Raw genomic sequence first — 13,369 nt, 5'->3', positions numbered from 1 at the left:
TGTAGTTGGTTCCATTCGGTCGATGCAATCAATGCAAGGACGGTTGCTCACTGCTCAGACAATATACTGCGTTCACTAAGTTTTGCTTTCTCTGTCTACGGTTGTACCTACTAAGGCACGAATCCAACAACCGAATCACGCTCTCGCTCTTTCACTTGATTCATTCATTTGCCGGTTGAATTCTCCCAACTCGAGTTAGAGAAATCCTCTCGAGTTAACTCGAACTCAGCATAAGTCGAGTTAACTCGATTTGACACATTTATCATCAACTCAACAGTTTATCATTCTTCGATCATTCGGTCTTCCTTTCATTCTATTTGAGTAGTATATTCTTTGCATTCTATACTTATCTATCAGTGGATTATAGAATATAACAGTGAATTTTGATATTGTATTTCGTTTTAGAAAGATCAATTAAATTTAGAAATAAAGATAATATAATTTTCTTTTATGTAATGTTTCATACATTTCAGAAATTTCTTTTGTAATAGAACTGTGCAGTCAAGATGATGCTCACAATTCATGGCTTACCTCTGACTGTAAGTGTATTTATAGTTTAATTTTTTTTAATTTCTTCAATAAAATTTAACAATAAACTTTATTTACAGACAAAATATCATGACGTGAAAGTTATTGTCAGGCGAGAATGTAATCTAGGGGACTACATTTTGGATAATTTAGTTACTGACGAAGATGGGTTTAAGAAAATCAGAATTGGCGTGGCTGACGAAGCGGAAGGCGCTAATTTAATGAAATGTTTAAATGGATATAGGGTGGGCGGCCAAGCTTTGAGGGTAGTGCCCATGGGCAAAACAGTAAGTTGTTAATCCTTAAGATAATATGTAATAATAAGTACCTTTATGCTGTACCTTGCAATGAAATGTATTCAAATTAAAAATGATCTAGGGATATAGGATACACTGAATCCAATGTGGCAGATACAAGTTTACCCATGTCTATTGGATGCTTTTTTAGTTTGAAATTTGAGTTTCAGTAACCAAAGACACAGTCAGGAATATTGATATCAAGATTTATGTCTCCGCTAAATTACTACTTGCTACCTTTTGAATATTATTTATGGTGGTAAATCACTAGGCTATAATATTTGAGATTGCCATCTCAAATATTAATTTAACATAATTTCTAAAAAAATGTTTGTGTACCTAGAGCATCCCCTTCCTGCATTTGCTTTAATTCAAATTCAGGATGTGTTCTTATTTATTCTCCTTTCATCTATCTATCTGAATGTCCAATACAATGTATTAAATATATGGCTTAAGAAACTCTTATTTTATGCATTTTATTTAAAAATAGTTTTTACAATGATTCTTTTTTTTTTTCAGCCCATAAACAATTCACAACCTACATTTGAACAAAGGGGTAACAATTTTTCTGCACGAAATGAGTTCTCCAATCACATGACTGATTACGACCGACCAGAACCAGGACGATCAGTACAACCCTGGGCTGGCAACCAATGGGCACAAAATCAACAGATTCCAAATGCAGGGAACAACTTCAATTACCAGCAATCAACACTAAACCCTGGTTATGGACAGCAACAGGTATATATAACTGTAGTATGTCACTTACTAATAGTGCACCATGTTAGGTCAATGTCCATGTGCTTTTTGGAAACCATTGGTGAATTCTCCACAATGGGCTGACATTTTTGGTGGTAAAAATTCCCATACTGAGAAATAATTTTGGCAATATGTTGACCATTGATTAAAGATTTGTGTATCAATATTTTTTTTTGTCCTCATAGACAAGAATAAACATCCCATAATGCAGCTTTCTTGACCATTTAATTAAATAGCATGATTCCTCTGTGGTTTGGGGAGTTTCATGTAATAATGTGATGCTCATAGTGATGTTCAAGTATATAGTATGGTTATAATTTACCCTTAGGTATGCCATTTACTTACTATTCCATTTACATTTAAACAAATCTAAAATTATATTATATCAAAACAGGCTCAAAATGCACTGTGAAATTCAAGTTCTCAAATTACTTTGATTTTTATGAGGCCTATGTCCAGCAGAGGACTGATGATGATGATGTTGATGTTTGAAGTTCTGCAAATCATATTTAACTGTTCTATTCCAGCAACAAGCTCAGGGACAAAGAACTGTGCAGCCATTCTTGAATAGGTTGCCCGTGCAAGAACCTGTCTTCTCTGGAGGTGTGAGACCGGTGGCTACAAAAGCATTGATGCCTGATCCTGTATGTTCCTACTTAAAATATAATCTATTTATAATTTGATGGCTTCACCATTTAGCACTCCACCTTCCTTCAGATGCGGGTTCGATTCTGCGCACAATACAAATATTTGTATTCATGAATATGATTGTTTGTATTAGTCTGAGTGTTGTCTATATAATGTATCATCTGTGTATTTACAAAAAAATATATATTTAAGCATTTCTATCAGTTGTTTAGTACTCATAATACAAGGCTTACCTTGTGACTAAAGGACTAAATAAATAGTCCATGGTTATTATTGTCATTCTCACTGATCTGACGACCTCGGTCGTCTAGCGGTTTACCACGCCGCCTTACTTTTGTTGGTCGCGGGTTTTATTCCTTGCACAGTACAAATATTAGTATTCATCAATATGATGTTTTTTTTGATGGGTGTGTTTTCTATATATGGTATATTATGTTTGTATATACAGAAAAAAATATCTATGTATTTTCAGTTGTATAGTAGCCATAACATAAGGTCTGATTAGCTTGGGACTAGATGACTCTGTAAGTCCAGTCTCACACAATACAAACATTTGTATTCATGAATATAATTTTTAATATTGGTCTTAGTATATTCTACATACATTATCTATGTATTTAGAAAAAATGTATCTTTGCGTTTATGTCCGTCTTGTACCTATAACATAAGCTCTATTTAGCTTGGGATTAGATGGCTCTATGTGACTAGTCCAGAGTTGTTTACAGCAACAACCCCGGCGTCTGGACGCGCGTTCACATGTGCTGAGAAATGTCGAGATCGTGGATCAAAGTTTAAACCGCCAGAACATGTCTGGACGGTTCCCCGGAAATCAGAATTTTGAACAACAGAAATCAGTAAGTGTTTCACATATCCTTTTTGTTATTTAACTAAAGATGAACATGTGTGCTAACTTTTTTCTTTGTATGTTAACAAAATAGTAAATTTGAAAATGGTACGCATGTGCCAAATGGAAGTATATAGACAGGCAATTGTTGCCATTTTAATGTTACTTAATAATGGACGGTCTCAGTAGTCTAGTGGTTTAGTACATTGCTTTACTTGATATTCCAACTTCCTCCTTTCCGATGGAGGATCGATTGCTCGCACTTTACAAACATTTTGTATTTATAAGTATAATTGTTTGTAGCAATGTCTAGTTAGTTGTTGTCTAGTATCTATCTGTAATAAAAGCTCTGCTTAGCTTGTGATTAGATGGTATTGTGTGAATTGTTAAGGTATTATTATTATGTTTTGACAATTTGCTTTGTTTTTGTTGTGAGAGTCGATGGTAACTGCTAAAAATCGAGAGATCAAGATGGCAACTGCTTTAATCATATGACTACTGTACTAACGTCGACATTGTGACAAGTACCCACAATAGATCTTTTACCAATTGTTAAAATCCGGTGGCAATGGAATGGATCACCGGTGTTTACTAAACATTTGTTTTTCAGATAACAATAATGAAAGACAATTTCCAAGGTCCGAATCAGTACTCTGCCAATCAGCAGGGTCATCCACAGAACTATCCCAATCAAGGACAACCATCCTGGCAACAAGTATGAGTTTATATAATTTAACTTATACCAACTTTAACTAATACCAATTGATAGTTCTATCAATTGTTATTAGTATATATATATATATATATATAGTATATTATCTATTATCTTCAGTCTATCTACTATATAGTACAAATATTATATAGTAGATTTTTTCAATTGATCATTATTTTATACATTTTAGGTATAAAATATAACATTAAAAATAAAGAATAAAATTTGTTTGTCAGGGCCCACAACAAAAACCTCAACCATTCTCAAAAGACAATCCTCCATTTAAATCTCAATATGAAGATGAGAGGAAATATTCAGACAGACACCCAGGTGGCCCGAAGAATCCGGAAGGGCGTAATATGTATGAGAAAACGCGTGGTTTTTCACCACAGAGATCTCCGATGGTTAGAGGAATGTCTCCAGAAAGGCCCCATGGCGGATCAGATAGGAGACCTCATGTTGGTCCAGATGGTAGACCCCACAGTGGTCCTGACGGGAGACCCCGTGGTGGTCCGGATGGGAGACTTGGACTATTAGGTCCAGATGGGAGACCCCGTGGTGGACCAGATGGGAGACATGGATTATTAGGTCCAGATGGGAGACCCCGTGGTGGACAAGATGATAGACCTCATGGCGGTCCAGATGAGAGAAGACTGTCTCCAGGAAGACGGTCTATTCTACCTGGTAGGAGAAATTCGCCATCTGGCAGAAGGATTTCTCCATCTGAAAGAAGATTTTCGCCACCTGGAAGGAGAATGTCGCCATCTGGAAGACGTATATCACCACCTGGCAGAAGGGTATCACCACCGGGCAGGAGGATGTCACCTTCTGGTAGAAGAATGTCGCCATCTGGTAGAAGGATGTCACCATCTGGCAGGAGGATGTCACCCTCTGGCAGAAGGATGTCGCCCTCTGGCAGAAGGATGTCACCATCTGGCAGAAGAATGTCACCATCTGGAAGAAGGATGTCACCATCTGCTAGAAGAATGTCACCAGGTACGATATTTATAATAAATCTTATGCAACTCAAATGTTACTTTATAACATTTTGTTGGCACTATCAATAATACCAGAAGTAGATTGTAAAAAGTTGTCTGCGTGGGTAACTCAGGCTCGCCTATTTCAGCCACCATGCAGCTTGCTTTGTAAATTGTGTTTCGGTTCAAGAATTCAAATTAGAGTGTAAAATTCCAGGATATGAGGCATGGTAGCTTAGTCCTGTGGAATAGCAATGCGTGATTCGTAATGCGGGTATCACCTATTAGCTTGGTATATAAATCTCTCATTGCTGCCTCATTCTGTTATTGTTTCAATATTATATGCATTTTTATCTGGAGCATTATGGTGAGTTGATTGCCTATTCACCTTTGCAGCATTAAAGCTCATTTCTGTTATTTGTGTATTTATTTTATCTGTACCTTAATTATGCTGTGTTTGAAATTTGTGAATAAATACATAATATATCTATCTAATATGTTTATAGGCGATCGTCGTCCGCCTGAGCGGGCTGGTCCTTCGAGCCACCGCGCGGAGTCTCCGCGGCTGCAGCCAGACTCCAGACACGGCATCATGTAAACTTTCATTTTTATTAACACTTATAATACTTAAATCAGATGTGTACTTATGTTACATGTTATAACTCTTTATTATGTACAGAAAAATATTTACAAAAAAGAACTTTACATAAACGTATTTTTTTTGTAATTTGGCACAGTATTTTTGAGTTTATCTATCACAAAGAAAAGTATCAAGTCTATCCTCTTTGCTAGTATGTGTGCTCTTTAAGAAAAGATGTATTATTAAAAGGTACTCGCCGTCTCGTCTTCACTCTGAGAAGTCAGAAGCCACACGTTCGATGCCTAAACAAGTGAGGCCAGCATACGAACCAGATTCACAGGTTAGTTGATATGTTAATATAACTTATGATAACATACTATGACTATAGTATATGTTATACATATACCTTTGACTAGACAATATAATAGGTTGCCGAATGATTTCATTGAATTGAAACTTTTTGTCGTCATGTATATTTTTTATATAACTGAATATACTACAGTGGTATTATGTATGTATATCAATATACAAGATTACATGGAGATCTTCAAATAAATTAATACGACGAAATAAAGTATGCGTAAAATTTTATCGTAAGAGTGTGTAATATAATTGTTGTTGATTACTATCAAACGCTGCCACATTCTTAAGTAATATGTAAGTGTCAAATATTCATGGATCATCAAAGGCTAGCTTGGATTTTCGCATTTCTTAGCTAAATTGTAAGCAGCATTACCATTGGCAATCATACGGCTATAAGGTATGATTTGGCTACATATTGCCGGCGTTTTATATGTCAGGATACCTAGGATATTCATTCTTATATTCTTAGAGGTAAATTGTTAAAAACATATTTTTCGGCTATATGTTGGGAAGGACACTCATAACGTTTTAAAATATAATTTGAACAGAATGGGTATTAAGTTCAGTATGTAATGGTAATGGAGTAATATCCTTCTAAGAGAAGATAGCAACCTACGGTTAACTGAAATTGTATATCATATCCACAACTTGATCATACATGTTTTGAAAAGACGAGGATTACCAAAGGGATGCAAATATAGCATTATCGTCTGCGAACTAGCTTCACCTCGAATATTTAACCTTCATAAAGCTAAAATTAGATAAAAGAGGCAGGAAGATATTTATGAAATTTGTGAATTTTTAGAGAGTAATATAAAAATAAGAATCGTTTATTGCTACAATTGAAATAGAAAATACATTTAAAGGATATTTAATTAAAGGCGGCCAAAAAGGGGTCCTTTTGGTTCAACGAATGCCGACATGATGCTCCTGTGCGGCGCTGGTTTTCAAATTATAAGAAACAAATGCAGTCGTTTAAAAAAACTCTCGCCATTTCCAAAATATATGATGTATATATGTACACCCTGAAAGTTAAAAAAAAAATTGGTTACAAATGGAATAAGCTGGAAGAGAAAACATGCTAGGTTTAGACTAAAACTACAATTTGAGAATCTATCTATACTCACGGCTGTATATAAAACAAGTCCAGATAGAACAAGTAATATGGCATTGAAAACTTTAGATTTCATGATGAACATTGTCATGAGTATATTTTCAATTCAACGTGGCATAGGACGAACCTATCGTGAACGTACTATTTTATTTTTGTATTAAGCTATCTTCTAGTACAGTGTCTACCATGGCATATTGACAATTAATTATTCGACACTAGATTCTTCTACATTTATTACAGAAAGGAGGATTTTGTTTTAAGTGAGAATGAATAATTAATCAATAATGGATTATATTCTGTCAATGTGAGTAAGAAATTATTATTAGAAAGAAAAAGAACAAAAGAAACGCTAAGAAGAGAACATATGGCCATTGTACTGGCTGGATACTTTATTTAAATATATACGCCAATTAATTAATGTATAAAAATCAAAGTGTTGAGTCTCACATCGATGTGGTGTGTATAATTTTACATACATAACCAGATGTCATAGACTATGTGGAAGAGCAACTTACAATTTTGAAAACTTTAGAGGCCTGCAGGTCATCTATGGAGCCTAATCTTAATTTCTATTTCAATACATTTTAGTATTGTTATTTTGAAACGTAACAAGATGAAACCAATATTAATCAATATCTATTTTGATTAGTTCTTTCGTTGATTTTTTTTATTTTAAGAATACAAAAAGGTGTTAAACGGTGCTACTCAATTTCATTGGATTGGAATTCATTGCCAGAGTTTCTTCTTTCCAGGCAGGCTGATTGAAAACTGATTTCCAGATTAAAAAACTTCGATACACATTAAGAATGAAACTAAGATCACTTCGCCGAACGACAGTCTTTAAGTTAGGGTAATTCTGCTGATCTTCAGCAATTTCCATGAGAAGAACAAGAATATTGCTTACTCCTCATCTAATACTGACGTGATATGCAGTAGGATTCAACTGTAGATATCAATAATGGATTTTATAGTATAAATCAGATTTACATTATGTGTAATACTGGCTTCTAAACTAGGGTTAACTGTGTGGCTGTGGTCGGATAAGAGATGTATATTTCTAGGGTACATATATCTTAATCCGTTATATCAATTAACTTCTACATTATATGTTGACTCGATGAAACAGAAATAATAGTAAATGAAGGACATGGTACATAGTGCTCTTATTTGAAGAAAGTCAGTGAACCACTATATATTTTTGCTCATTAGTGCATAAAATAATGTACTGTGAAATAAAATTGTAACATAAAACAACATACATAGACTTTATTATTGACAAATTTGAGAGTGACATCGCAAGTTTCAGCAATCTTTATGGTCTACCAAAAATATAAAAGCATCTGATATCAATAATGCGAAGCACTAAATTAACATCAGCTTATGAAATAAAAATAGAACCGAAAATACACGAATAGAATAGAAAAGTATTGTTTAATACATATTATATGTACAACCATAAACCATGTGTATGGATTTGTCTACTCCAAATATGATCTAAGCCAATCTATAAGTGTGGTGGTATTAAAAAAAAATATTGACTATAAATCCTTTATATTACTATTACTACAACACATAAAAACTGTGGATACTTACATTATGATAATATACACAAATTTACAGATTATTATATGTATAATATATACTATAATAGTCTGTTGTGTTCATATTGTTACGGGTTTACAGGTTTCTTGATACTATTAAATACCGAGTGTTTTCAAGAATATAATTTGTCTCACCGAGCAAAAATATACACAATAAATAAAAAAATATATGTAAAAATAAATGATCTAATAGGAGCCATATACCGAATTAATGTAAATCAACATATTTAAAAAAGGGAAACACACACATTTTTTCACATTTTATGAATGCTAAAACAAATATGGATGGTCAACATTGTGTTGCAATAACTTCAAAACTACTTTACTAAACTGATTTGTATTCTATAAAACTTTATGTCAAGAGGACCGTTATACAATGTAATAATTGGATTGAACAAGCGCAGCGCGCGAACCTTTGATTTCGTCGACATAGACTCATCTGATTTTTCTGTATATTGAAGACGGTTCATGTTTACTGTGTTTAATACAGATTAACATTAATCAAGAACACTGGTGCTTCAGTATTGGTTTAATTTTGATGCATTTCTGAACAATACGGGAAATACACTATTCAATTTGCTACAAATCTATTTTACTACAGATGTATTCGTGTACCTCTAAAATTATAAGATGGACACGAAATAGAATACCGTAATGTAATGCACGTATTCTAAAAGGTAACGTGGATATTAATGATAATGTTAATATACTTATAAAAAAAATCTAGGGCGTACAGACGACAATTGTGTTTGCTTTACATTTTTTTATTTATAGCATCGTTATTAGAATAGAAATATTCTAACTATTTATATACTGGCAAATTTTGATTACTAATATGACAATATAGAAAGATTAATTTCTTTCTTCAATGATATAATTGTGTTTGCAAATAACATTTCAATTTCCAGGCACCAAATCAAGCTATGTACTCAGGTGGTTATCGTCCAAATGTTCGCGAGAATGTTCAGTATCCAATACCTGGGGGACGTCAAGGAGAACACTCTTCGTGGCAAGACAGAGAAAAACTTTCCTTTCCACTGAAGAAATTAGAAGAAGATAGAAGAGAGAGGATGTCTAGAGGGACCGACCGGTTGCCCGATCATGGAGTTGATATGAAACGGCAACCGTCGCCTCGAAAATCGCGATCGCCTTCTCGCCGTGAACGTTCTCCGCTTAGAGATCGTTACAGACGTCATTCACCATCGCCTCGATCCCCACGTCGCTCGTGGGCACTAGAAAAACGCAGAAGCCCTGTAGAAGCGCCACCCCCGCCCATTTGGCCGGGACAAAATTTACACGAAGAAGATAAATATTCAAGATCCAGAAGACCTGACTTTCACGATAAAAATGAACCCACCAAACCTATGGTTTGGGAGCGATCTACTTTTCTCCAAAAGAATGAAGACTCTCATCGAGACAGACGCCCACAGATTGAACCATTTGGAGATGATTCAAGCCGATCGCGCCGGGATGTAGGACTGCGAGAACCGCTCCGTTCAGGTCATAGACAGGATTCCCCAGTTCGGCCCTTTAAGATTGAAGAAGAGAGATTCCCTAAGAGAGATCAATCCAAATTTAGTCCACGTGAAAACTTCCGTCCGCAAGAGATTCACGATCAAAAGCATCGTAGTGATAGGGATGATTATCGCGAATTGCCACCGCGTTCGGAGCGTGAACCACACCGTGATGAATTGAGAAGACAAGAATTACCTCGGCGCCCTGAGGAGAGAATGGAAGACTATACAAAAAGACAGGAAAAATTTGACCAAGAACTTGACGACGTTTACAAAAGAGCCGTCGAATTTGCTAAGAAAACAGATGAATTGCGGAGACATGATCGCAGGAGAGCGATTCCTGAAGAACGTCGCCGAGATGATGAACATAGGGACGAGAGGCAATTCCGCCGTGATGAGGAGCCACGCCGGGATTTCCACGATCCTCGTCAGGAGGATCGTCACTCAAGACACGAAGAACGCCCAAGTTCTCATCACTCCGATGAATATCACACATCAAGTCGAGAAAGAGAATGGAAAACGGGCAATGTTAAAAAGTGGACAATTTTAGATGCTGCAATAAAGGTCAAAAGGGATAAGGCATGCGATGAACTTTGTAATACAATTATACAGAAACATTTTAATGTCATACATAGTGAAGAGATGAAACATCAAATTTCAGAAGAATTGAAAAATGTCCTGTTTAAACAGTTATATGATATGTTTGGGGACCAAGATGTATCTTTTATAGAGATGGTCATAAAGTTTAATAGTAAATTTGCTGGACATGATGAAGATAAATTATTTAATGATGTGATGTCGAAATTACAACCTCACTACAGAAACATGAAACGTTCAGCTCCAGGTAAGATTTTGCAATCCACCGGTATCATGTTGATTTCATTTATAAAAATTACGCAACAAAAAGTAGTTACAAGTGTTACGTCCCCAATTTTATCAAAATTTATTACGCTTTGTACCTTATCTAAATATTCGGAGTTTACTGTTAGCAAGATAAGTTCGAATACTTATTGTTTTATTGTGGTTTTGTTGTTGTTATTGTTCTTCTACACAGCAACCCTTAAGATACCGCGGTTGTCGAGATGGCCATTGTGCTGTTCATGTTTGTATGCGAATTTATACCACTTTTCATAATATGAGCCTATAACTTATATAACCATAGCCCAGGTTGTTCGCCATTCTAATCGTAAAAAATGTACATGTAATTATTACTTACATTTTAAGCTGACTTTAATAAAATAGCAATTTCTCATAGTATATGGTTTCATAGAATTTACTAAATTTAACTTTGTTAATTTCAGAAACATCTGATATTCCTGCGAAGACTTTTAGACGTTCTCCTGACCTAAACTTGAAAGGTGAGAAAACAATGCAATTAATTATATTTCTACCTTTGATTTATGTTAAAATGTTTTGTTTCAATGTTAATTCATTACATTTCATAATTAATGTCAATTTCAGATTCAGATTCATCCTCATTGCCTTTCCAAACGTACAGTAAGTATAATTATAAATATCAATTATTATTTGGTTTAATATTAACATGTATAGAAATTGATATAAACAATGATACATATATTTGAATCTCAAACAGGTGCAGGTTGGAATATGAACGTTGGATTTACAAATCCAACTATCAACATGGAGTATGTTTGCCCCCTACCGGTACCACCAATTGATGACGTGAATACCGTCATGGTTCCCGGTTATACATTTGATACAGCTTCGCAGGAACAAATGTATGTCTACCAATCGTCAGTTCAAAGCTTCGAGGATATAAAGCCGATTGAACAGGAAGACGATGGATTTCACTTATATCTGTGCAAGGACGATTTTGAGCCGCTGTTTGATACTGATACGGAGAAATTAAAACAATTTGTTGTGTCCAAAATATTTAACGTAACAGAAACGTCGGATGGTTGGGCTCCTAATTTCATGTTTAAAGGTTTACAGAGTCATCATCGCTACGAATTGATAACAGGTGACCCCCAGTCGAAAGAATGGCTTCTCACATTAGATTTCAGTGACTTCACGAGGTTCAATGTATTAGTATATACCAACGAGGAGTTGTGGTATGAACGCGCTGCTATTTGGTTGCCCGGTCATTCTAGGTATCGCTTCGAAGAACCTTTTATTAAACTCCAATTACAGAATCGTAAAACAGAGAAACTGAACATAGGTAAGTGGAAGTTAGTTAAAAAGATCTTAAATATAAAAGGTACGAGACTGTATGTCGACATGCCACCGTCATCTGCCAGACTTATTGAACAAGACAAATTGATGCTTAGCTACGAATTACATAAAGTTAGTGTACTTTTAAGAGCATCTGCCGTAGACAAAGACGCCTTCGACGCTGGTTTAATTGAACAATCAGTGTTATCTAAGGAAGATATACGATCGGCTATTGCAAATTCTCCCATGCCCTCACTCAATCAAAATGACCCGAATATTATTAAAATAGAGCTCAAAGGAAGCAAGACACTAACATTACAACAAGGAAGGAAAATAAAAGACATGGTCATATACAACATGTTTAAATACCATGAAGATGGAGGTGGGAGTAGAACAGATTTCGAGAAATATGGGTTTTGTACGCCAAATCACTTTGGGGTCATTCCAGCGAACTCTGAATCAAAAAAGTGGTTGCTGAGTCGCAATATAGGGAAGCTGAATCGACAGCCAGTTGTAGTAGTTGGCGGCGATGATAGGAACACTAAATATTTCACCATGTACGTAACCGTTCCTTTTGAATCCAACAAATGCATGTCACTAATTGCCAAACGATTGAAACAGAGTAATCAAGGCGTGAAAAATCTTAACTTTAGTATGTGGAAACCAAAACAGTTTATTTCACTTAAAAATAAAAGTCAACTCGAAGTGGAAATCGATATGGAATCTGTCGAGACGATTATTAAGATGAAATTTGCTTTAGACTACTTACTAGGGGACAGATCAACTATTACCCATACTGCTTATTTCCAACCAAAAATGTCGAAAGAGAAATTGTTGGACACCATAAAGAAATACAAATCGGAACAAATGGATAGTTATGATGTAGCTAATATGGAATTAGATACTGAATCGGATTCAGATGAAGTCGAATGTTTGGGTGAAATTAACCCATAGGTTATCATTTTGTTGTGAGGAAGTTTGTTTCAAATATGTTTAAATATTATGTTAAGGATTCATCTATATTGTTAGTATTTTCTGTTTTGATTTGTGGCTAATAAAGTATGAGTTATTTTATGATTTTTTTTGGAATTTTAAGAATTTGTCACACGTCATTGTTTCCAGTATTTAGTATGGGTTCAGTCCCTATTTCTTCGAAGTTGATGAAATCGGTGTTGTTTAAATTAAATTATTAGCAATTAAATCGTAGACCCACATTTAGTAATAACTAAACCAATCTTGTCATCACCACTTGTTGATAATT

General features: G+C 35.0%; 1 protein-coding gene across 1 annotated transcript; it reads left to right on the top strand.

The window, feature by feature from the left end:
- The first annotated feature begins 353 nt into the window (after positions 1-353).
- Positions 354-13,117, top strand: LOC131841431 (uncharacterized). The gene is made up of 13 exons (XM_059189748.1): positions 354-539; positions 609-815; positions 1,344-1,565; positions 2,111-2,227; positions 2,957-3,085; positions 3,686-3,790; positions 4,024-4,783; positions 5,271-5,358; positions 5,594-5,684; positions 9,331-10,780; positions 11,238-11,294; positions 11,404-11,433; positions 11,537-13,117. The coding sequence occupies exons 1-13, from the start codon at positions 507-509 to the stop codon at positions 13,060-13,062; spliced, it is 4,815 nt and encodes a 1,604-aa protein (XP_059045731.1). The 5' UTR covers positions 354-506; the 3' UTR covers positions 13,063-13,117.
- The last annotated feature ends 252 nt before the right edge of the window (positions 13,118-13,369 follow it).

This window comes from Achroia grisella, unplaced genomic scaffold, assembly GCF_030625045.1.
Source record: "Achroia grisella isolate CSIRO2021 unplaced genomic scaffold, CSIRO_AGI_Agris_v1 utg170, whole genome shotgun sequence".
Classification (NCBI taxonomy): Eukaryota; Metazoa; Arthropoda; class Insecta; order Lepidoptera; family Pyralidae; genus Achroia; species Achroia grisella.
This window is presented reverse-complemented; position numbering and strand designations above follow the sequence as displayed.